Raw genomic sequence first — 25,654 nt, 5'->3', positions numbered from 1 at the left:
TACTGTGTCACCCAACTCTAGGAGTTAGGCGTCATCTGGTGTGGTTGCACACCCATCCTATCTTTTCTTTCAGTGTGTATGTTTTGAATGGCCTCCTGGCGCTTGGCAGGTTTAATTTCACATGTGGGGGGCTATTTGAAGTGCTGAAACAGTTCGCCAAGTGGCTTCCTCTGAGAGCTTGTCTCCAGCTCAAATTATAGAAGATGCAAACGTGTAAACACATCCCTAAGGATGGTATACTCCTTCAGAAGTAAACGGATGTTGGACTTGCTTCGACGTGCTGTATGTGTACTGTCTCCACAATGTATCTGTTTTCTGTAGGGTCCATAATGCAAACCTTATCAGATGTGGTCACTGTGCTGAAGTCAGTGCTGCAGTCCAAACATACAGAACTGACACGGACACCACCACTGCCATGCACACACGGACACCACCACTGCCATGCACCACATCACTCAGGGGCACCGCCACATCACTCAAGGGCACCGCCACATCACTCAAGGGCACCGCCACATCACTCAAGGGCACCGCCACATCACTCAGGGGCACCGCCACATCACTCTGGGGGCACCGCCACATCACTCTGGGGGCACCACCACATCACTCAGGGACACCACCACATCACTCAGGGACACCACCACATCACTCAGGGACACCACCACATCACTCAGGGACACCACCACATCACTCAGGGACACCACCACATCACTCGGGGACACCACCACATCACTCGGGGACACCACCACATCACTCGGGGACACCACCACATCACTCGGGGACACCGCCACATCACTCAGGGACACCGCCACATCACTCAGGGACACCACCACATCACTCAGGGACACCACCACATCACTCAGGGACACCACCACATCACTCGGGGACACCACCACATCACTCGGGGACACCACCACATCACTCGGGGACACCACCACATCACTCGGGGACACCGCCACATCACTCAGGGACACCGCCACATCACTCTGGGGACACCGCCACATCACTCTGGGGACACCGCCACATCACTCTGGGGACACCGCCACATCACTCTGGGGACACCGCCACATCACTCTGGGGACACCGCCACATCACTCGGGAACACCGCCACATCGCTCTGGGACACCACCACATCGCTCGGGGACACCACCACTTCGCTCGGGGACACCACCACTTCGCTCGGGGACACCACCACTTCGCTCGGGGACACCACCACTTCGCTCGGGGACACCACCACTTCGCTCGGGGACACCACCACACCACTCTGGGTCACCACCACATCACTCTGGGTCACCACCACATCACTCGGGGACACCACCACATCACTCGGGGGCATCACTCGGGGACACCACCACATCACTCGGGGACACGACCCACTTCACCCTTCCACCAACTCAATTACAATAACTTTTATTTAAGTATTAAAAAAATGAAAAGCCATTGTTATTTCAAATATCAATACATCTAAGTCATGTAAATACAACTCATATTGCATTACAAATGCTATAGGTGTCACATTTGCAAATGTAATAGCTATTGGCATTGTCATACACAATGCCAATAACTCAAACTGTAATGCTGCGAGACCTATTGCATTGTAAATGCTTGTTTCTTTCTGAAAATGATAAAGTTTAAAAAAAAAAGTAAATGATACATTTACACTGATCAAGAGGAATAAGTGAAGAAGGCAGAGGAAGAACATGTTCATATTGAAGAAACTCCTGCATTTGCAAGGAAGGGTCAAAAACAAAGATAACATCAACAGATGTTAAAGATTTAGCCCATTGGATCCAATGGGGGGGGGGGGGGTGAAGCGTTTTAGAGTTAGAAACAGGCTTTGTGACTGCCTCCAAGGCAAGCACAGGTAAAACAACAAAGATACTTTTACCTTGAGGGGGGGGGGGGCGTTCTGTAAGGACGGTCATCTGCACTGCAGTTAAAATTTTCTCAGTAGCTATATGAACCCAATTCCATTAAGAGGGTTTATCACGAATAGGCCCAGGGACAGAGATGTAGATCCCACTACGGTAGATTGTACTACTGCATCATGGAGGGGAATTTCTAAGTAGCTGGCTATGCCGATGCTGTACTCACTTCTGTTGTACCTGCCCCATCATCCGGCACTTGAGGTGACATGAGAATCAGGCTGTTGAAGAATGTTACAAAAAGTTAACTTAAAGACCTGGGGGAACCTGGACACTAACAGAGCCTTTCATGATCAAGAACACTTTTTTTCCAGGGAATTGAACCCATGCCCATAGAGCATTTTCTATACGTGAGACTGAGGCAGAGTGTCCAAGCAGTTCACCTACGTTTCCCCAGATGCCTCCCACTTTAAGTCCGTCACATGCTCTCCTTCAATGCACTTCTCCGGTACACGTAGTTTCCTTTCTCTATCGTAATATGCAGGCATCGCTGGCGAACACCCCTACAGGATCACACGTGCATTGGGAGGTGGAGCTGGGTACATCCCTATCAGACAAACAATGGGAATATTGCTGTTAGCAGACTGGACGCATCTCCGCTAGCAGCTGCTTGGAAAGAATACATTATAAGTACCTCCTCTGCTTAGGTTACTCGCCAGTTAAGAAGTCCATGTTATGATATAAGGGAGGATGACAAATGTGACCGATGCGGGAGAGAGGGTGCAGATTCTTTACACATAGCCTGGGAATGTGCACCCATTAGACAATATTGGCAACAGGCATTTGGAGCTATTGGGAAGATGATAGGAACTTCCTACCTGCATCTCCGATTACGGTGCTGCTGGGGTACATTGAGGAGATTGAAATAGCCTATAGGAAGTATGCAGAACTGGGGTTATTACTGGCTAAACGGAAAGTGGGGTAGGGTAAAGACTCCCAAAAATTAAGGACTGGTTCCAGGACCTCATATTTTGGCAAGAACAGTCACTGGCCTATGCAGAATTACTCCAGCTCACTTCTAGACCGAAGGATATATGGGACCCCCTCCAAATGTACCTGATGGCCAATCTACCATTCGCTGCGACAGCGGGAAACACAGGACCCACGTGAAGAAGGAATATGGCTCTTTGCTAGTAGCAGATGGGAGTCTACCTGAGGTCTAGAATGAGCACAACATTTGTGTCAGTAGAAGATGGATTCCAAGCTGTTTATGATTACTACAATTATAAGAATTGTAATGCACGAGTGTTGGACGACATGCTGTAATGAAGATGTGTACTTTTCTGTTATTGTACCAAACATTAATTTAAAACATTTTTTTTGCATTTTTCTCAGTAGAAGAAAAACGCATTTCCGCAGGAGTATACAGATGTGATTTATAAACAATGGGAACAGTGTTGCCCTCATTGAATATTAAATAAGTAAAACCAATTGCACTCGGTAAAATCTGGGTGACCAAATTTGTGGTATTCAGCCTAGTCTGAAAGTACTGCATTAACAAATAAATTAGACTGCAAAGTGTGTGAAACAGCAGTATGTTTTGGAAGGCAGGAGGAAGCGGAAAATGATGAGAGTATCAAGACTTAAAGATGTTTGATATGCTGAACATAATCAAGAATGTAAGCTCTGCCAACATTTTAAAAACCAAGCAGAGACTGCAATTTTTTTTTTAGAGTACACCGGGATTGCAATTGAGCAAATTTGTCTAAAAAAAATAAGGAACCAAACCCCAACCCTCATTGGTTAATTCATAACCAAGGTAAAGGACAGCATGAAACGCAATGTGAAACTTACCAAAATTGAACTTGTAGCCAAGTTCAGTGAACCATGTGATGATGAAATCCACTCTTGAGATGGGGATTTAATTCATCATCTGGAAGGTATATGTCCTAGACATCAGACAAAGCTTCATGATCAATATACTGTAAAAGGAGCACTATACGTGCTGCCAAAAACCCCAGGGCTATTCTTTTACCCCATGGGTAAACGTTCGTATTGCTAATGGGAACCGAGGGAGGTGAACGCGGACCAGCCACAGTTCTCAGGAGCCAGTTTGTGACTGAAAAAAACGTTAGACATATCAAGACATATCAAGAGTAGTTGAGAATTTTTTTCCGGACGATAATATTAATCAGGCCATACTATGTGTGTTTTGCTCAGCAAAAGTGCGTGTACGACTATTCAAATGTCTGGAATTTAAGACTAAACCAATAGAACTGTCAGGTTTCAAAATCGGAAAAAGAGGATTATTCATTGGAGAGACGCAAGGCTCAATCACACCCTGATACTTCAGCTGAGAAAGGATATCTGTAACAGGTGATTTTGTGTCGCTTTTAATTGGAGGTGAAGGTTGAGGCTGAGGGGTGGAATGTATCGGAATAACATGTAGCAGAGAATTCTTATTCCAACCAACTTGGTTGCAGTATAAAGCAGGAGCCAAGGCATAGGCCCATTCAGACTCTTAAACCTGTTTCATTTCATCAGGGACGAAATGCGAAAAAGAAGGGAGGATCACATCTTTGCCATGAGTACAAGGTAGAATAAAGGTGGGAATCCAATCTACCTCGGCCAGTAAAATCTCATAAGAAGTCCAATTATTCTAGAAAATAGCATTATTGTTGGGTTTAATATCACCTTCAATTTGAATGTCTAAATGATAACGTCTATTGGGGGCTGCCATGCGGGTGTCCTTGGTCTCATCTGTTGCAACAGTGTAATTTGCTTTCGGCTCCAGAAACTGGCAGAGTGTCCAGAGCACTCCTGTCAGTTCCGCCGCGTTGACGAGGAGAGACTCCGCCCACGAGAAGGATTCTCAACGTCTGGGGCATATTTCGCTGTTAAAGCAGCAACTTTCTTATTTTGGAAGGGGGCTCTATAAAGAGGTGGTTCTTCCCTCTTGGCTTTTGCGTCAAGAGCTTTGCGTGTCCCTTTTGGGCTGCATGGACTTTCCTTGTCTGCGATCTTGTTGCTTGCCTCTGTCGTACTGCTGATCAGACGATTTCTGAAAGGAACGAGGATCCAAAACCTGAAAACGCTAGCCTTAATTTTAGAGCAATCAAGCAAATCATATCGCCGAATAGAAGCACCTGATGGCGGTGACCCACCACAAGACATAGGCTTCTGTTGTTGTTGTTTAGGCTTATCCTATAACTTATTTGGAAAGGCAGGACGATCATCCTTTTCAGGGGGAGCTTTGCCCATAGATGACACAGATGGTCTGGAACCCAAATTATTACTACCTAAGGATGTATAAACATCAGAAATATTAACAGGCTACTCACACTCTTGGTCAACAGCGGCCACGGCAGAAAATTGCTGGTGTATAATTAAGGACGCTGTTTCACCTTTAACATTAGAAAGAATCATTTAGGAGATTACAGGAAAATTACCTCCTAGCTTTATTCACAAATCTAGGGCAGGACCTGCCACTTGTTCGTTCTGTACATGTTTGAGAACGTTCAGAAGAACGCTCATCGAGGGGGTGCCATAACAAATTTTAACACTGTGGCAAACATTGTCACCCAGGTGTTGCAGTTGGCCAAAGGGGGAACCAGACCATTAGGCAAACACAAGGTAAGGATCCTATGTTTTTCCAGGAGACATGCAAGGGGAAAAACAGCATCAAGCTGATCGATTTTTGTTAGCAATCCAAAAAGGAAATTCTTTACAATTAAGAGGACATTTGCCCAAACACGAGTTGATAACTGGGCTAATAACAAGCACCCCACCCTGTGGAGCATGCACAACAGGCGCAGCCCCAGGTAAAGCACGGGCAATACATTGAATCGCACAGCTATAAAGGACATCCTGAGCGTACAACAAAGTACCTCCGCCACAGTGGCATTGGAATAATGTGGGTACGGCGTAAAACCGGCCACAACAGGCCATGTGGCCCCATCAGTACTTAAGGGGCACATTGAACCGTACCAGTAGGATGGGAAGGGCGCCATTAAACCAAATTTGGTCCTCCCAGGCCATAAGATGAAGCTTCATAACCGCATATGGGTGATAAGCCGCAGGAACACCAGCTACTGTATAAGAATGAAAAGTATTAGAATTTGCATCCACTGCAGGGAACGTAATTCGGGAGTAAAAAACCTTGAAGCGGTACGCAGGGTCCACCTTGACCATAAAAACAACGGTCAGATCCCTCATTGGGGACTCCATGCTGTAACAAGGTTTGAGTAACCGCTGTGCAGCAATGAGCCAGAATCACGCTGCATTAGCCATGAACCACGAGTAAGGGATTCAAATGGTAGCACAGAAGTGGGTAAAAACCTTTTAAAATTCAAGCTTGAAAAACCTACAGCAATAGTCCCTACAAACTGCGAGGGTACGGTGGACAAGCACAAGTGCTATTCAGGGGTCCTGCAAATAAGAACCAGACCAAACGTTGGAGGCGCCATGTTGCAGGGATTCTGTGGAGTCACAGAACTGTGCTTGGGACCATAGAACCTTAGTAGGCAGGGACTGAGTCATCCTACCACCTTAGTGCCCATGAGCCCAGGACCGACTAGCTATAGTGTCTCACTTGCTCTCCTAATCACTCACAGAGGAACAAGTGATTAGACACCCCAGAGCACAACACTCCCGACTCTCTCAGAAGTCACGGTGACAGTACACACCCTTTCGCTCTCACACTCTTACTTGTCCACAATAAGGTCTGACGGAGATACAAGAAAAGTTTAAAATATTTATTTTAACTATCAGGCTCTAGTATGCAGTATACGTGCTGCAGTAAGTAAGCAAATGCCAAACACAAATACGGTCAGCATAGTACGTAATCCATAAATCCTAAAAGGAGCTGTTAAGATATTAGGGTAGACTAACCCCCACCCCTCTACAGAAGCAAAGTGATTTATGTATCAGAAGGTGTTAGCAGGGACCCCGTACCTTAGCATGCACGGATGAAAGTTCTGCATCTCAGTTGAAGTCGTAATCTCCTCACTGAAAATCTCTCTCCAATTGTGTATTTGCTTGTCTGTGCATACCTATATGACAAAGTGCTCATGTTCCCAAACAGCTGCATTTGTTTGTTTTGCCTAGGTGCTATGGCCTGACAAGAACAGAATAACAAGGAACATTGTTGTTTGACCTTGTCTACGGTGTTCAGACTAAATCCCAGGAAAGACCAGAACTAAAAAAACAACGGCATGCTCTGTGTGAAAGTACAGCATGGCACAAAATAAATGACGTTTGTGTAGGAACGTGCGCAAAGCAGAGTGCAGCCTGCAAAGTGCTCAGGCTAACATAGGGAAAACAACCATGGGCTTGCACGGGACATATGACCGGTTGAGTGGAGCATTCCCTTGTAGTCAATGACGTTTTATTTCTGTAACGTCTAATACCAGATTGATAGAGGGAGTTGTGTTTGTATAATTGCTTCTGGAATTGGAGATACAATGCACTTGTGTTGTTTTTTCACGAAGGTAGGCAAGTGGGGATGGAGAATAATTCCACTGCTTTGCATAGAAAAGGTGAGCAATTTTAGAATAAGAAGTCTTTTTCCTGCGTCTAGGGAGATGGGAAAGCTTTCCTGTGCGTCAGAGGCAAGGATTAATGTCCTAGTTTGCTTGCACCTTAAAAGTAAGATTGGTGGCCTACTTGGACAGACCCTTGATGTGATGGACAGGAGAATACTGTCCTTATTGGTGGAACCTTAAATGACCATATCACATGAGCTCATCTATACTCTGTTGGCCTCACGGTCAAACGTACTGTATGCTATTGGCTCGCCTCAAAAGACAAGTTAATCCAGAGATCTTCTGGCTTAATCTCATTTTAATGATTTCCATTTGACTCCGTCTGACTTTGGTGTGATTCCCCTTATTGTCTTTGAGAACAGAGAGGTTCTGATATATTGGAACCACTCTATGAAACACCCCTTTCTCTTACCATAATCTAGTGATGCTAATTAAGAATTGGGGAGGTATAGTTACCAGTGGCTTAAGTCTAGTTTTAGTTTGAATATGTGCTTCACTTGTAGGTAGCCAAACCTTTCTCCCTTCCCTAGGTTCTACATTGAACCACTTTAACAGATGGTGTGGATTTGAAACTACTGATTTCCCAGTGTCCCCTTTTTTCGTTTGCAGGTTTCCTGTTGCCATCCTACACGAGTCTTCCTCCCTTGCAAATAATACTTGTGAGGATCAGCATTTATAATTGTGAATACAAGTGGGGGAAAAGAAGATTTTAATTCTGCAAGCGCAGTTGGATAATTTTGACGACTCCACAATACTCTTGTAACGTGGGTTTTCCGCCAGTTTCAGTGTGGCAGATTTTTTTTTCCCCGTTTTTGTTTTCTTTTTTCCCCAACACAATGAGAACGGGAACAATGTGAGGCTTCAGAATGCAAGCCCGTGAACGAGATTTGGCATCTACTAGCGCAATTTTCGGTTCCTATCAGAACTTCTGCTGAGATTTGCAAATCCTAGGGTTGTGGTCAGAGAGCTGTTTTCCTAGTAGATTTTCTACTCGCGCGGCAGTAAAATCAACTTGAACATATCAAGATGCGACTTTTTGCTGATATTTCTGCCCAGAATGCACTACCAGCACTAAATCACAGTACGAGCAAAACTCAGTGGAATCTTAGGGTTTTTGTATGCAACTCCGCGAATTCTGCGAGGTCCACTCCGGCATAGAGAAAAGAATACGGTATTTCGGACAACAGTCTTTAACACCAGCTATCTGCCAGAGTCAAAAGATTTGATAGTTACACTGATTGAATACCTTAGTCTTAATTGTGCAACTGACTCTCCTTACATTTCTAAATGGCATCTTCTGTAACGTTTTGGTAACCAGTAACCTCTGATATTTTAACCCCCTCTCGACCCTTTGAAATGGTGTGGTGGACGTGAGATTCAACACACTACTGGGCACAGCATTTAGATTCAAGTCCTCAGAGTACCCTTAAAACCTGAGACAACCTAGAAGGAAAGTTATTCTGTTGTAAATGCTGGCAGCAGCATTTCCGGGATTGTTAAAGTAAGCAGTTTTTCATCAGCAAATGCTGTGATGATTTTAAAGCGGTCTAGTCCTAGTCCCCCCCCCCCACCCCTCCCCCCTCCCCCCATGGATACTTTGGTTGTCCCTTATTCACTCTATTAATGGTTTGCAGATCAACACACCTTGTCTAATCCCCTTCAATATGTTAACTCTGTTTGCATGACTTCCATTTGCCCGGGTTTCCCGCCCCCAGGTTCTGGTAGTTTGTGATGATTTCCTGTATGAGATAGGGTCCAGGTCCTATTACTGTTCTGGACAGCTACATTTCCCACGTCCATGTGTTATGCCTTCTTTGTCTTCTCTCCCACCACTCTACCTTTTAATAAAGCAATTTGATTGGGCTGTATCTGATTTTATAGAGGTTTGTCTATTATGGATGCTAGTATTTTAGGTAATAGTTTAACATGTGTAATATTATTGGGTATTTAGTTGCGAAGGATGCGAGTCCTTTACAAGTAATACATTTGGAATTGTCTTTCTACAGGGGAACCAAGTACCCCATTGTAGCACTTGACTCTCTTGGGGTAGAGGAGCTGAGCAGTCCATGGTCCATTCAGGGGAGGTGGTGTGGGCTAGTAACTTCAGCACGCTGGTACGCAGCAACAATATCTCAAATTATTTTCCATTTAGTTCTTTTTCTTTTGAAAAGGAAAAGTACTTTGATTGCACACATACTAATAAATTGCAAATATATACATTGAGGCAGATGGAAATACCTTTTGTTGACACAATAAAATCATGTTACACTCCAAGTGAGTCCCGAGCTCTATAATCACAGTTTCACCCCCTCCTGTGATGGAACATCACAATATAAGGAAGAAAATCATTGAAGGTAGCCTCATGTTGCAGTTCACCAGTGTAACACCACTGAAGGTAGTGGGGACAGTTCCAATCTGCAATACATGTTATGACTCACAATGGAAGTCAATGGGGCTAGAACCAACAGTAAAACATAGTATTGTCAACATCAACATTTTCAATAAAAAAATCATTGGTCCAGAGTTTTTCTTTTTCTTGTAGTGTACTGCTACTGCAGGTACAGGACCAGCCAGTAGGGGTATTATTTTATTTTATTTTTTACATTTGTATGGCGCTCAGCTACCCAACAAGGGTTTCCCGGCGCCTATGACATAAGGTTGGACTAAGGTATAAGCGGAGTTAGATTTTATCTCCGTTGTTTCTGGAAAAGCCAGGTTTTTACATATTTCCGGAAGCTAGCGTAGTTTTCCTCTTTCCGGATATGTAGGGGGAGTGTGTTCCACAGAATTGGCCCTCTGACAGAAAACGATCTGCCGCCAGTTCTTTGCAGTCTAAAACTGGGAACAGCGAAATTTGCTGCAGTTTGGGAGCGTAGGTTTCTTGTTGGTAGGTAAGGGGTGGCTAACGCTTGTAGATAGGTAGGTGCCGTTTTGGTTTTGATCTTAAACATGTAGCTCAGGGTTTTGAAGCTAATCCGGTGTTCAATCCTGAGCCAATGTAGATTGTTCAGGTATTTTGATATTCTTTCAGACTTTGGTATCCAAGAGTGGTACTCCAAAGCCTCTGCGCGAAAGTACAGTCTTCATGAGTGCTATTAATACAGGGAAAACCTCCCCCCTGGGTCAGGGATTTAAACCCCTGGGAAAGCTAGGTTGAGTTCTTTCTAAAACAATTTCAGGGGGACTGCCGCATTGCATGCAACTGCCCACAAATTTCAAAGTACCTGTGGAGCCCCTGCCCAGTCTGGAGCCACCACAAGAAAATATACACATTTTAAGTGTATAACAGGCAATCCCCTCCTCTAAGGCATGCATATCCGATGAGCAGCAAAGCCACTCTACTGCTGGCTTGCGCATTTGTAGCATTTTTATTTTATTTTGTGGTGCCCCGTTGCACCCGGAACACCCACGAACTGCTAGGTGTCATTGGGGGCCACAGGGGTAGCCCCAAGACCCTAACAGTTCGGGCCAGCTACCTGTTTGCTTTTCCACAAAAGTGCAGGAACTGGAAACAGTCTTCTGCTTTTGGCAGCAACGCTAGTTTTGGCTCCTGCTCACAGGTAGGAGGTACTCTGTTCTCCCCTGCACTAGGCTGAGGGTGTGTGCTGGCATGTTCCGCCACTCCCTAACACTAGCACTTAGGGGGCGAGGTACCCGGCAGTAGTGGTTCTATCCCAGGGGTCTCCTGGGACTCTATAACTTGCGTCGGGCCCAGAGGATGGGGCCCCTGGGGCTAAATGTTGGGTAAGACAGCGGGCCCATACGCGTCCCTTCCAAACAAAAATAAAGATCCATCGACGCCCTTGGACTTGCCCCTCCTCCGAGAAACTTCAAGATCTCGACACGAAGGGCTGCAGATGCTGATTTTTCTCCCTACATCTTCCTTTCCCAAGAACTGGGTCAATCACTGTTAATGGCTGTATTGTATGTTAAGGTCTTTGTTCAGTTTGCTGGGGAGCAGAGGGAATAACTTTGCCCAGTAGGGTGGACAAAGACTTTGAATCTTATGAGCTAAGTTGGCGTAATATGTCTATTCTTAAAGTACCATAAGGAGTATATGTATGATGTTGGGGACTGTAAAGCTACACTCTGAGTGCATGTGTACCCCAAGATTGATACCTCGCTGGACATTATTGTAATTGCATTTATATAGCACTTATTACCCCCTGACGAGGTGTTTAATCGCTTTTTCGGCAAGTAGCACGCTACTCCGGAACACATTAAGGATTAGTGGTGAATTATTTTAGTGAAATATGCAAGTAATTTGAGTGGTGGCTATGTTAGTCAGTTATTCGGATTGAGAAGGCTAGTGGAGGGACAGAAGAAGAAAAAGGTTTGCGTTTACATAGAGCTTTCAAACCCCTGATGAGGTGTTTAAGCACTTTCTGGCAAGTAGCATGTATGTGTAAGTGAAGTAAAACTGTACTTAAGCTGATTAGGCTATAATGTGTAATCCAGTTTAAGCACCACTGACCTTCAGTAAGGACTACAGAGCTACACTATAAATGCCCACTTAAATTATAAGGCCTACCAGAGATCAGTGCCAATCCTTGAAGAGTCCCTTCTTCGACAGGCAACTTGTACACAGATGCCGGGCTGCGCACATGCAGTCAGGACAAACATGTCTTAATTTGTAAACTGGTGGTTAGCATTCTCAGTCCATTTACCCTGAATTTATTGTGAGGTGAGATTCTGATATTGCAGATCACTCACAGTAAAAGTTCAAAAAACTTGTAATCCATAGCAAAAAATCTTTGGGAATTAAGTGGGCGCAACCCGCAATGGAACCTCTTCCAAGTAGAGTTGGGAAATGGGTTGAGCGGACTGGATAAAAGAAGAATTTTTTCCTGGTGGGTGGATAAAGCTGATGAATACTCTGGGCCAGATTTGGCTTCGCTACAATAGAATTCATCAGTTTTTCTAGAATGTCTAATACCAAGGGCCCATACCTTTGGTAGTAGCCTCCAGAGAAGCCAGCAGAACCCAGGGTCTTTGACTTTAGGCTTTTCATTGCCCACAATATGTTGTGCATCCAGAACCTCCCCATCTTTAACTTATATTGTCAGTAGAGGATTACCTAGCAAGATATTGTTCTGTAGTTCTTTCTCAGTGAGCTCCCAGCTCCCAGGAGTATATGTTGGTGAAAAATCTGTCAAGGCTATTTACTTTATCCTTCTCAGTTGTGGCACTGACCAGTGACTCACTTTGTGTTTCTTCTGTGACTGTCCTAGCTTGTTTGGACTTTTTTAGTGGTTGGAGCGGCAGACCCTGATGCAGAGGTCTGCCCCGGACCAGGGTTCAATTCCCCGCCTCTGCGGGTCTTTGGCTCAAATTTCCCCGGACCCGACAATAATCGCCTCGGTGCCTATTCCAATCATGGAGTCCCACTCTGTAACTCTGGGCAATAGCTTGCTTAATCTCCACAACGGCCCATTGCAGCGGGATGCCTGGCTTTCACCTTGGGGATGCCCAGTAATGGGTTATCTCGCAGGGGAATACCAGAACGGGTTCCCTAAGCAAGAGCTGGGACGCTTTCGGGCACCCATGCGCTCTACAAATCAAATTTCATTTCATTTCATTTCCACATCCTATTTAGTCTTAAAAACTAGTAAGTATTATGATGTATGTTTTTGTTGTCCCTAATTTGCCACATTAAAGCGAAGTCCTTCCTCCAGGCTTACATTGCAAGAGTTCATTTATCTTTTGCCTAAGCAATTAGCAGCTCCTGGCACAAGTCCTTTGCGGTGGTGTATCGAAGACCCTTGAGTCTCACTGGCCTCCTGATGAAGTGGCCCAACACCTCACATTAATGGGATCCAAAGCATTGTGATGTTAACCTCCATGCCTGCATTTTTCTTTACTTTGATAGAAGTGGCTATGTTGTTTCAAATCACCAAGTACAGTTTCATTTAATATCCATTGACTTCCCGAGAGTAGAAAACCTCCCTGTATACGTCTGAGAGATTTTGTGAGTGGCCTGATATAGTTATGGGTCCTTTTTCAACTTCCTGTACAGTAGGTGCTGATCCACAAGGAGGTAATCTAACATAACTCAAGTGCGGTGTGCTGCTAAATAATTGTAGTAGTCCGTTTTATGTTGTTGTCAAACCCAGCAGATATCCATCAACCTTCATATAGCGACTGAGCTTTGCTATTTAGGCTTTGTTTTTTCTATCTAAGCCAACATTACTTGGTTTTGACCTTCCCTCCCATTATGAAAAACCCCTTGGAGTCCCTGCACTGGTCTGCTTGTAAGAGATTGTTTCCTGAAGGAACATTATGTCCTATGGCATGCTTGTCCGTTAAATTAGGGCATTTATCTGTTAAGTAAGGCTGTTAAGGCCCAGATATTGTAAGTGGTGAGATAAATCAATAGTATTTAGGTAGGAGTCTGCTTGTCAGTTGTAAAGATTATAGAGTACCTTCATGTGTGTACCTTTGTTTCCTGTTGCATGGTTTGTGTAAGCAAGAAAGCAATATTTTCTGATGTGTGGCTTTAGATACACATGCCCTGCATACTCCTGTCATCTAGTGTTGAGGGCAGGTGTTTGCATCTTGTTTTTTCTTCGAACTTGTTTTCAAATTACAATACCTGTTCTGACTATACACTCAGTCCACAGTGAACTAGGACAAAGACAACACCTCAGATTTTTTCTGTCATCACATTTGGACATTAGAGTGGCAGCTCTGGGCCCGATGGTACTTATTTGCAAAGAAGTTTAGTGGCAGCCCTCAGGTTGTACCTAGAGAATGACTTTTGGGGGTGATGTTAGATGAAGAACACTTCCTGTTCTGCCCTGGGCGCCACACAGAATTTCCCTGGTCAGATCAATACAGGGTATGTAACTTATGCTGATCACCTGAAAACAAAGGTCATCTGCATCGCCTGTAAAGCATATTGGTGCAAGAAGACCCATTGGTAGAGAAGCCAGAGGCGGTGGGCGCACTACAACATACAGAGCCAGGATTCACTCCAGATCCCCCTCCCACTGCATCTTCGGTCAGGAAGATACCTTCGGTGCAGCGGGAGAAGTGACAGGCCCATAGAGTGTTTTGACAAACTAGGGGCAGGAGAGCACGGAAGTGATGTCCTATGATGCCTCAGTCAGAACACAAGGAGGAGGAATGCCATTCCCATGGGCCCGCACATCCAAAAACCAAGACCACACCCACGTCCGCTATTCTGCCTCAGATGCACAAGGGTCCACCCTAATGGTTTGACCTCAAAAGTGCCTGCAGGCCCAGGCACAGCAATGGTCCCATTGGAGCCTAACATGCAGCGCCGAACCTCAAGCAGCACTAAAACCGCTTGACCTCAGGACTGCTCGCAACTCCAAGTAAGCCATCCATTGGCAAAGGGTGTTGAGCCTGCCAGCCATCGCCACCTATTCAAGCCCAAGAAACTAGCTTTGAAGCTGAGGCCACCAGCTAGACTGGCGCCTTGGTCCGTGCCAAAGGACCCTTGACTCAAAGGTCCAACACAAGCGAGGACCCAATTATGATCCCGCTCCAAGAAGTCTTGAACACAAAACAAACGAAAACCTTTGAATATCATTCCACTGAGGGGAATTCCTGACCAGTTCCCGTTCACAGGTGCACCCACAGATGACCTCACAATCCTAGAGAATAGGAGGCTTACTTTTGAGGAAGATCTTTCGAGACTCCTTCTATTCCAAATAGATTTAAGGACGTGGCTACCAGTACTTCACCACCACCTCCTGCACCTCACCACCTCTTTGCCCTCACACCCGTCCACTTTCAGTGTCTCTTCAGTCCTCTCCACAGCCAGTCCACACAGAAAGTGGTCAGGAAGGCCTGTGCCAACCCAGGGATCCTTCTTATGAGGCTTTAGCGCCTGCTAAGTGAGATGATCCCTGGAATTACTACAATGCTGGCCCTCCAGATGACCCAAAACTGGACCCATTACTCATTGAGACCTTCTCTAAGACCAAGAGGTTTGTGTAGTACCTCCCAATGCACCCAGGCATGCTCAAGACCAACCCAGGGAATTTAAGGACCTGATGAAGGCCAGCTTTAACACGCCCAAGTAGAGAAAAAGTTTACACCGTCTGTAGATGACTCTGTATAAATTAGCAGCCACGTCCCACCTTACTCGCTGGTAGTCAACTTAGAGACCAATTAAGCCTCAGCCCAAGCAACAGGAGAAGCTGCTACCCCAGGCAAAAAATAGATGCAGCAGGGAAGCATTTGTCATTGGGGGCCACCACACAATGAATAATTATAAACTATTGGCTTGCTCTTCTGGTATGTCTGCCACGATTGAGAAGAAAATGAGTAACTAATGAAAAACCTCTTAAGGGCCCATCAGAAAAGAGGCCAAGAACTGCTAGTAGAGTGTAAGGTAATCTCCAGTGCAAACATTTGGCATGCGTCGTTTTATGCTGCAGAGACACTGCCTTCATAGAGATGAACACCAGTATCCTTCTGTGATGCCATATGTGGCTACGACTCTCTGGCATTTTGCCAATAGTTAAGCAACATCTGTTGATTTGGCTGTTCGATATGGAGCATCTTTTTTCAGCCTATGACCAACCCTAGACTTCCGGTCTTTAAATCACTACATTTTGTTGTAACACTTCTACATAACCACCCTGCAGGATGTTATCCTGTTGCACTTGCTCCAAAGAGGGGACCTAAAAGAAACCTACTTTCACATCACCATACATCCAGCCCACCACTGGCATCACAGATTTGTGATAAGTGGACAACACTGCTAATTCAAGGTGCTACACTAAGGTTCTCTACAAGTCCAAGGGTGTTTACACAGTGCCTAGTGGTGGTGGTGGTGGTGGCGGCACTGCATCTGCGCAGAAACACCAGTCATACCTTTCCTTATCTAGACAGCTGGCTAATCAAGAGCAGCAGCAGAGAGCAATGCATAGCCCACATTCAGACACCGTTGTCTTTGGTCCACAAGTTGGGGTTCACCATCAGTACCAAAAAGTCCCACCTTCACCTCCAGCAATTCAGCCCTTCTTGGAATTAGTCTTAAATGCTGTGCTGAGAAAAGCCACTCCATCTGAGAGAGAGAGTAATGCAGTACCATAAGCTACTTTCTGTTTTTTCAGACTAGACATCCCCTCACTTGATGAGATTGTTTGGTAAGATGGCTTGATTTATTTAAATAGTACAGCACACCAGACTGCATGCACTCTGCTAGAGTGTCTAGCGAGGCATTGGTAACAGCAGAGGGTGATTGAGAAGATCTAGTGTTGGTAAAGGCCCGATTGCATTGCACTGTCCTTCTGGGTGGCCAGGCCTTACATTCAATAATCCATTGCCGATCTCTGCCATCCTTTCATTATCTGGCTGGTGGCGAGGTGGGCTGTTGTTTCTGGCTAGTTTTGAGGTGGATCTAGTCTCTCGAGCTCTAGGGGCAGACCATACGTGATGTTCTTCACTTACGGTGGATGCGGAGAGCCTGCCTTGTGCGTCCACCGCTCTTTTATACACAATTTCTTAGTTTTTTTTTATCCCTTCCACACCTTTATGTGGTTCAAATAGCACAGCTCTCCTGATGTAGTTCCAACTCACTCCATATAATGATTGTGCTTTAATTCTAAAGAAGACCTAATTCTTTTTAGGTTTATTGAGGTTGAAACACTTTGGCATGATCTATACTGTGCTGTACTTCTGCAACAGGTTAGTGTTATTTATAGAAGTACATCCTGTTTCATTGTTGATCATTTTCACAACAACTTGTGCTTGTCCCTGCCTGGGCAGGGAGGATTGAATGGAGAAGGAAACACAGGGAGTCTGTTCTGCAACATTGTACCTTGACTTGAGTGGAGACGTAACTCTGAAATTGTATAACTAAATAAAAGCCATTCAATTTCATGGTCTGTTTGCTCATTAATCTGATTTAAAGGAAGTGCTGTCTGCAAAAGTATATTTGCTAGTGATGGCTACTCCCGCCTTTGTCTCCCATCTCTCCTTTTAGTGTAATTGTTTGTCTATTTTTGCGTAGGCTTCTAGCTTTAAATGGGATTAAGGATCTTGTATTTGCTTTGGCCTGAAGCATACCACCAGTTGCGTGCACCATTAGCCCCATTACCTTCCACTTTGTAATTCAGTTATCGTCAGAGACATACCTGTTTGTATGTTAAAGAACTTCGAACCTGTGGCCATGAAATCTCATGGTGAATCAAGTGCTGCATGTTAAAAAGAATATATGTAGGACACTGGGTTTTTGTGGCAGTAGGCCCCTAATGTTTTGTTATTCAGTTCTGGTTTCCCTCTTCAGATGTACCTGTGATTTCCCTTCTCAAACTTCCCTGACGGTATTGTCCGTCATTAAAGATGGTGGTAAACAGGCATACCATAAGAACGTACTATATTCCCTCACCTCTGCAGGATCACTGCTTTGTCCGTTTTCTTCACTCCTTTCTTTCTCACACCACCTCATTCTCCTTCAACATATACCTACCAACCCTCCTATCCTACCTTATCACCTACCCACTACTCTACCAATCCTGAGTGCTCGCACTGCACTTGCCTCTCCCATCTCACCAAACCGAGTGAAGTCACTTTATTGCCTTCTGGACCAGCTCTATAAACCTCCACCTAGACTTGACCTGAGTAACAACCAGTGATGTCGCTATATTACCATCTGGATTAACTTGACAAACCTGTTTCAGTAGCGCTGTTGCTGCACTAGCCAGCGCAACAACTAAAATAATTGCATGATCATCCATCAGAAAAAAAAAAGTAGAGCTTGGCCATACGATGCATAGGAAACCTCTACGTCCACTCATTCACTACCTTTTGACGTGTAGTCCGCAAAGCTGGACCTTAGTTTAGCATCACCCTGGCTGCCAAAAGTCTTGGAAAAATCCTCTCAACAACCAACACAAGGATCAGCTGACCCCAGACAAACTAAATCATCTGACCTGGGACACAAATACGAATTCATCGGACATCATCTAAAGCACATTCTCATTATGATTTTCCAATCGGAGAAGAGAATCAGAAGATTTTAGCCCAGCAGCAGTATGAACTAGAAGAACCAGCAAAAGTCATACTTGTTGATAATGACAGAAGTAAGTGGCCACAAAGTATCATAAGCGAAAAACTAATAATCCTATCTTGCCCTCCATTTCAAATGTTGGAAACCACAGAGCAGTCGCCAGTGTCTATAGATTGGCAGTTGACTGCGGCATGTCCTAATGGCTGTATACTTCCTATGCGCCGATAGCAATCATTAATACCACTGATCAAACAAGATTACAGCCCTTGATTGGGGACATTACGGACACCATCTAACATGCTAATAAAGGCCAAATAACTGTATAATGCCAAAAAACACATCCATTACCTGCCTGTTGATCTAATCGTGGTTATTCTCTTCATTTCTGAAACCCAGCTAAGTGATGATTCTTTTCAATACTTCATAAGGCAATCTCTGATGGATAGCTGATCTACAGAAATCAGTTGAACCATAACAATGGCGGGCTAGCGAGGTCACACCAATATGCCCTACACACATCGCCCGTTAAAGACTACTCAGCCACAGAGTGAAAATCATTGCTTGTCTGCTGCTTAGCGTGATCCATCTCCTCCCCCTACTTTCGATTAAAGTAGGGAGCTGCCAGGCCCTCACCATTATAGCAAACATTGGCAAAAGGAAATATTTTTTTGGTCTCAAAATCCACACATTGCAACAGTAGTCTCTGGCACGGAACAAAACCACTTTGTGTGCAGATATGCTCCTTGTGAAAGAGTAGAATGCGGTCACTCACAGTGAAGCCAGTCTATAGATAGAGAGACAGAATTTTAATAAAAACTAAAAGTCTCCGGTAACTCCAGACCTAATTAGGGGCCAGAGGACATATGCATCAAGAAAGCGTTTTGCAAGTCCTTAATAGCGACTTTTAGTGATTCGCTATTAAGGACTCGCGAAAGGCAATGTTTGTAGGATTGGCAATATTAATTGCGATTCCTGCGTGTTCCTTATTTCCGATTCGTAAATTGCAATTCGCAATTAACCTTCTCATTCATTCCTATGGGCCTACAGGCCCATAGGATTGAATGGGAGAATATTCGCAATTTGCGAGTATCCATTAGGTACTTGCCAATTGCGAATGCAATTTCAAGGGTGCAAGGGGGTCAAAAGGAGACCCTGTTGCACCCCTGAAATAAGCATGTGTGCACATGTGATGCACATACATGCCCTAAGGGCATGTATGTGCGCCACATGGCGCTTTGAAAAATGCAAAATAGTGAATTTTTCAAAGAAATCGCAAATTACCACTACCATGGAGTTGGTGGTAATTTGAGATTTCTAAAGGCAAAATCACACAAATTGGGTGCTTTCAGAATTCCATCTAAGGAATCTCAATTTGCGATTCCTATTGTGCGAGGGTCTTTTGGGATGATACACCCAAAAGGCAATTTCCCATACGCAAACGGGCCGATTCTGAGATTCTGCCCTTGTCTGGAGTAAATTTCGAACCTTTCTCAGTATGGGAAAAGATTAGAGAAAAGCTGGTGAAAACCCCTAAAACATTCAACTTAGTAGGTTTGCACAGACCTCAAAGCACATTCTAACATTGGCTCTATTACTTAACGCTACCTCCAGCTCCAGTATGTAGGTTTGTAGAAAGGTGGCAAAATGCAGGATTTGCTATAATTCAAACCCTTCTATAGTATGAGCCCTGGCATAATCAGAGCAAGATGCAGCCATAACTTATCGCTGCACTACGTGCACCAAATGGACAAGTGGATTTTTTACATGACAAGTGGATCTATGAAGCAACCTGTCCCATGTGCAGGTAGATATTTTTTTTACATTCCACACTCTGGACTCCCACTCGGGCATTATAGTGGACCATCTGAATTTCTATATTCTTAGATCTCAACATCTGGTTGGAAACCAACACTACGCCTTACCCTTGCACCTACTCACTAAATGTGAAGTGCTCAATTTCCATCTGATGGTCACTTGTTCCACCCATTTGATTACCCACATCCTAAGTGCTATCTTCATTATAGGTCTTCCGCTGAAAAGCTGCTCAATACATGAAATAATGGCCATATTATTTGTTTCAACCTCTGCCTCGCCAGATCAGTTCAGCTATCAGCGGACATCCTCACAAACATATCTACTAGATCTCAGAGTCTAGTCTTAAAGTCATGAACACCCTCCTCTTGGGCTCAGAAGTGTTTATTAAATGGTCAGATCTATGGATGACACTGACTGACTGGTACTACCCCTCTAAAAAGCACTCTTTCGGTTGCACAGACAAAAGCAAGAGGGTTTGCAGGGATATAAAGCATTTGTAAAACGGAAGCCTGGTGTCTCAAAAGACCTTTTGAGTAAAAATGTCAATAATAAAAATCTTCTTTCGAAGACAGCATAGAATATTAAAAGCTTCCATCAGGAAACCAACATCTTAGGAATCCGAACGCATCTCAGATGCTACATGCCCAACCAGAAGGCTATTCGAAATAGTTGCTAAATTCCTCAACCCAACAAGTAACTCAACATTTGTAAATCAATCTTAGGTGCTGGGTGATTCCTTAAAAAAGCACTTCATCTTAAAAGCCATTAACATTAAATCTCACTTCTCTAAAAAAAATTACCAAAATAAAGGCTTCCATTGGCAGCCATACAAAAACGGGCTTCACCACCGCTCTGCTTAAACTGCTCCTTTACCCTTTAAGATAAAAGAACACTGTGATTTAATCAAAGGTATGAACATTACAAGGTCTCTAGCAGATCCCTGACCCCCAAACCTTTTTAAAGCCTTCCTAGGATCTTCTGCTGCCATCCCTGTGAAAGCAAGGATCAATTCCTCCTAGCAACTGGGGAACTCTCAGTTAACCTGAAAACATCCATGTCAAACCAGTTCTTTTGAGACGATGACTGGACCAGGCCGACCCAGCAACCTACCGACAGGTAACAAATGGGCCCTATGGGTAACTCATGGAAAAAGCAGGTTTCTTCTAGATCTACAGGTAACTACACTACAATATATTTAATTTGGACCTGGAAGAATCACTGAATCTGCACTAAACTTCATCTGGGATGATGCATAGAAATCGTTTGATGCTATTTGGAGCCACTTCTCATAAAAGTTCGACACTGTAGACCACTGAAGACTATATGATATAGGGATCCTTGTTACAGGCCAGAGTTGGGTACAGCCTCTTTTAAGGATAGATTCCAGGTTGTCACATTACCTTTGTTCAGCTTTTCACCTTTCTCCTGTGAGGTGGTTCTTCTAATAACACATAAAAATTCAGCCCCTCCTTTTTCATTGTGGACCTACCACCTCTTCCTAACCTGGTGAACTCTTTCAAGCTTACTGGTCCCATCTAGAATGACAGCACTTAGATCTTCCTAAAACAGGAAAGACCATCGGTAATCAAGACTAAAGGAGTAGGTGATTGCCTACTGTATTTAAGTCTTGGATGCTGAAGAGTAATCTTAAACGTAACAAACGTAACACATCCAATTTTATAAAATACTTGTGGAGTCCTGCAATACCATGACTGCATCATCTCAAGATGGGGCCAACACCGCCCTGAACTACTGAGTTGCAATAATGTATTCCAGCACCTCACTCCAACTCTAAGTTAACAGAGTGACAACAGACTCCTTCTACACTGCATTCTAGTTTTACGTATCTTTCTGTTCTTGGGCATCTGCCTACCGTCAATAGCATTAGTGATGTGACATCTTATTTATGCAATTGCCCTTTACTTTGGACTTTTGCAGGAAACCAGTTGGCAAGCTTCAACAAATCCATAACATTGTAGAAGGACAACAACTAAACATGTGTAGATAGGACCACATTACCCCTGCACTCAAGACTCTGCATTGGCTACTATTTTTAAGAAGAATATCTTTCAAAGCCCTTTGCCTTGATCACCATGAGATGGGACCAACTTTCCTGCAACCTAAACTCATATTGTATAGCTAAAAGAGAAACCTCAGATGGGCTTCATTCCTTACTTTCATAAAATCTGCATAGGTGAAAGTTCCTTCTAAGGACAATCGTGCAAGTTGTACTATACGTTCCTGAGGAGAATACGCACACCTATAATTTGAAAGCAAATCCACATACCTTTTTCCTTACTGGATCTAGGTGACACCACAGCTATAAATGACAGGTTTCTGTAAGCAGAATGCACAACTATCTCTGCTGTTAACTTTGCCTGAAACTCCATATGCAAGATTCTTCTTAATGCCATTGCCTCAGTTCTTGAGCACAGGCTCTGGGCACCACACACGGCCCCCTAACCGCAATCAGTAGAAGATTAAACTGCAGCCTATACTTATCTCCTATTTTTACACCTCAGCCACCAACTTGACCAAATGTAAAATGACTTGTCATTGGTAAGAGGTAGGAAAGTGAAATAAAAATGCTATCATACAGTAAAATGCAATACAGCTTGGTGCTGGTCTTAGTTTACATACTGATTATGCACCACCTTTTTCGTTTTAGAATGTAAAATTTGAGTCTTATTCAGAAAGTGCATGGTATGTTTTACACTTGGTTTTTTTCTTCTGTTTTCTTTTGCATGGTCTCTCTGTGGTCACTTAGTGTCTCTTCTGCATGCGGCTATCCTTGTAAAATTCTATACTTAAACATGATGTGCTACAATTTGAAAACAATGACTATTCTAGCTTGTTTACACTGTATATAATCAACTGGTGGTGTTAGGCCTTAAATGCTATGAATGGACTGATGTATCTGTTTTTCAAAAAATAATATATTTATCTGACTTTTTTGTGTACATTTTTGTTTCGCTGGTGAGCGCATGAGCTCTCGCTTACGAGGGGTATTGTTTACAATAAAGAGCTTGGAACCCGCTTACCATTCGTTGGCTTCTTTGTCACTCTTCTTGGCTGCGTCCTATTTGTCCAGCGCGTGCCTTGTGTCCCTTCCTTTTCTTTCTGTGGAACATGGACCAAGCACTGATTGATTCAACTTAATTAGTGTGCCTCCATTGATTGTACTGTGATTGAGGTGGTACGCATATCAGGGCAGTACCTCTGTTTCCAGTTCTCGTGCTACTTTCTTATTTCTTTCTGTATTTAGACATTGTTAATCTACACCTGCATTTTTTGGCTTACTTGTACATCTAAAATAAAATGCATTTTTACTTGGAACAGATTACGCTGTTATAATGTATAGATGTCACCACGAACACATTTACACCATCATAATGCTTGTTGCCCCATGCTTATTTTTTGTTACCTTACAGACATTCGTTCCACATACCTATGCACTGATTTTAAGTTTGATTCCTTGTTTAAGTTACTTAAACCCACAACTGTACTACTGTGCCTCTCTGCTCTGCCATTCTGCTCTGCGCCACTCCACTCTGTGCCACTGTATTCCACCCCACTCCGTTCTTCTCTATGCCATGACACTCTATGCCACGCCACAAATTTTTAGCTATGCCGAACAGCAACTATGCTGCTGTACAATATGGCTGAAAGACTGGCAAAGTCAATAGCTCTCGCAAAGGCGAGACTTATTGGCTTTGCCAGTGCTCATTTTGTTTGTTACACCAATAAAAATGCATAGGCTGGCAAACTCTGTATTTTAAGAGTGAGAAATGCTTCAAGCTCTTCAGAGATGCATTAAAATGCTTGGGAGGGTTCTTTTTATGACCTCTCTGCCCTATACCTGTTCTTATAGTTTTCCATTTATAAATGGTGTGATTTGGGCAGGGATCTGTTTCATTCCAGCAAGCTGTGGTTGCATTTCTCTTCTGTGCTAAAGAGTGACGTAGTTACATTATGGCAGGAATCAACATGGGTAATGATCTCTGGCTTAGGCTGAGAAATGGGGTGGTTGATGGGGGTTTTATGTTCTTTTTCACATTTGATTCATGTTAAATATCAAATATGACGAGTGAAATACAAAGCCGATAAATGGGCTACTAAGATAGTTGATGGTATAAGTGAATAGTAGTCCTTGGGCTTAACCATGTTGGCGTAGGAGACCGGAGTAATCCAAATTATCCTCATGGTGTGTACTTTGGTACTTAAAACTGGATGCACCACCTTGCATTGCAGCAAACCTCAATCAGGGTGGGCAATTTGTTTCTGTGAACCCTGGAATTTTTCCTTTTAGCCACAGCTTCGAAATAATGGTAAAGTGAAGGTTTGAAATAAGTATGTAATGTTTTATATACCCTTAAAGGTAAAAAAAAAAAAAAGCTTTTTTACATCTTCGCTCTGTTTTGTTTCTCTTCGAATACCTTTACTCCCTCTTTCTCCCTTGTCACATTTCTATGTTTGCTACATTGGTGCTTGATTTCTCTTCATTGCTTTCTTTATGCTTTTCCTACTACAGCCATCTTTTTTTTTCTCTCATACCCATGTCCATTTAACTATTCTCTCTCCTTTCACCTCACTCTAGCTGCATCGTTTTCCTATTACACCTCCTTTCCACTTAATCCTGCATCGCTGACCTTTCCACTTTGCCCCCTCACTTTCCCTCCACAGCAATCTGCGAGATGTGTGGCATTGTGGGAACCAGAGATACCTTCTTCTCCAAAACTAAGCGTTTCTGCAGTGTATCCTGTTCCAGAAGCTATTCGTCAAACTCCAAGAAGGCCAGTATTCTCGCCCGCCTCAAGGTCAGTGTCTACGCTGCTCCCCCGCCCCCCCACCCCCTGCGTCTTTTTGTGCAGCCCCTTCTGGTCAGTATGAATATCTGCCTCAAGGCTGATGTCCAAACTCACCTACTTGAACATGTCATCCTTGAAGTCTTCGAACACCCCCCAACTCGATGACCATGTATTGCTCTGGGTCGGCACTGCAGCCTTCCTAAACAAATCCCCTTTCTTTCAACTGGGTGGTTCCATTGTGGCACGTAGGAAAAGCAGACGTGATTTCTCTTTGGAGAAGTTGATTGCTCTCCCAAAAAGAAACTATCATTTCACATCCTTGTATTTACTTCGGATCATCACTCTGCCTCAAGGCTGATGTCCAAACTCACCTTCTTAAACATGTCCTCCTTTAGGTCTATGAACACCGCCAACTCGATGACCATGGATTCCTCTGGGCTGGCACTGCAGCCTTCCTAAACTGGCCCTTTGTCTCCTTGTTATTACCTTTTGTGGAGGTTGCCCACTGCGTTTCTAAATTCCGCACTACTCCCATTAATAAACCGGTCCACTCCATTACAGAGAGGAGGGTGCTCACTGCTATGCAATTATGACTCAGGAAATCTGAAACCTTGCACAAATCGTTTGGGCAAGCTCATC

General features: G+C 44.0%; 1 protein-coding gene across 1 annotated transcript in view; it reads left to right on the top strand.

Moving 5' to 3' along the window:
- Nucleotides 1-25,654, top strand: part of L3MBTL2 (L3MBTL histone methyl-lysine binding protein 2) — a 329,605-nt gene that overhangs the window by 59,558 nt on the left and 244,393 nt on the right. Inside the window, exon 3 of the mRNA XM_086958249.1 lies at nucleotides 24,891-25,024. Coding sequence (XP_086814375.1) covers nucleotides 24,891-25,024 — 134 coding nt within the window. The remainder of the gene's footprint in view (nucleotides 1-24,890; nucleotides 25,025-25,654) is intronic.

This window comes from Lissotriton vulgaris, chromosome 1_1, assembly GCF_964263255.1.
Source record: "Lissotriton vulgaris chromosome 1_1, aLisVul1.2, whole genome shotgun sequence".
In the NCBI taxonomy this organism is placed as follows: domain Eukaryota; kingdom Metazoa; phylum Chordata; class Amphibia; order Caudata; family Salamandridae; genus Lissotriton; species Lissotriton vulgaris.
Note: the sequence above shows the minus strand (reverse complement) of the source record. Positions and strands in the feature narration are given on the sequence as shown.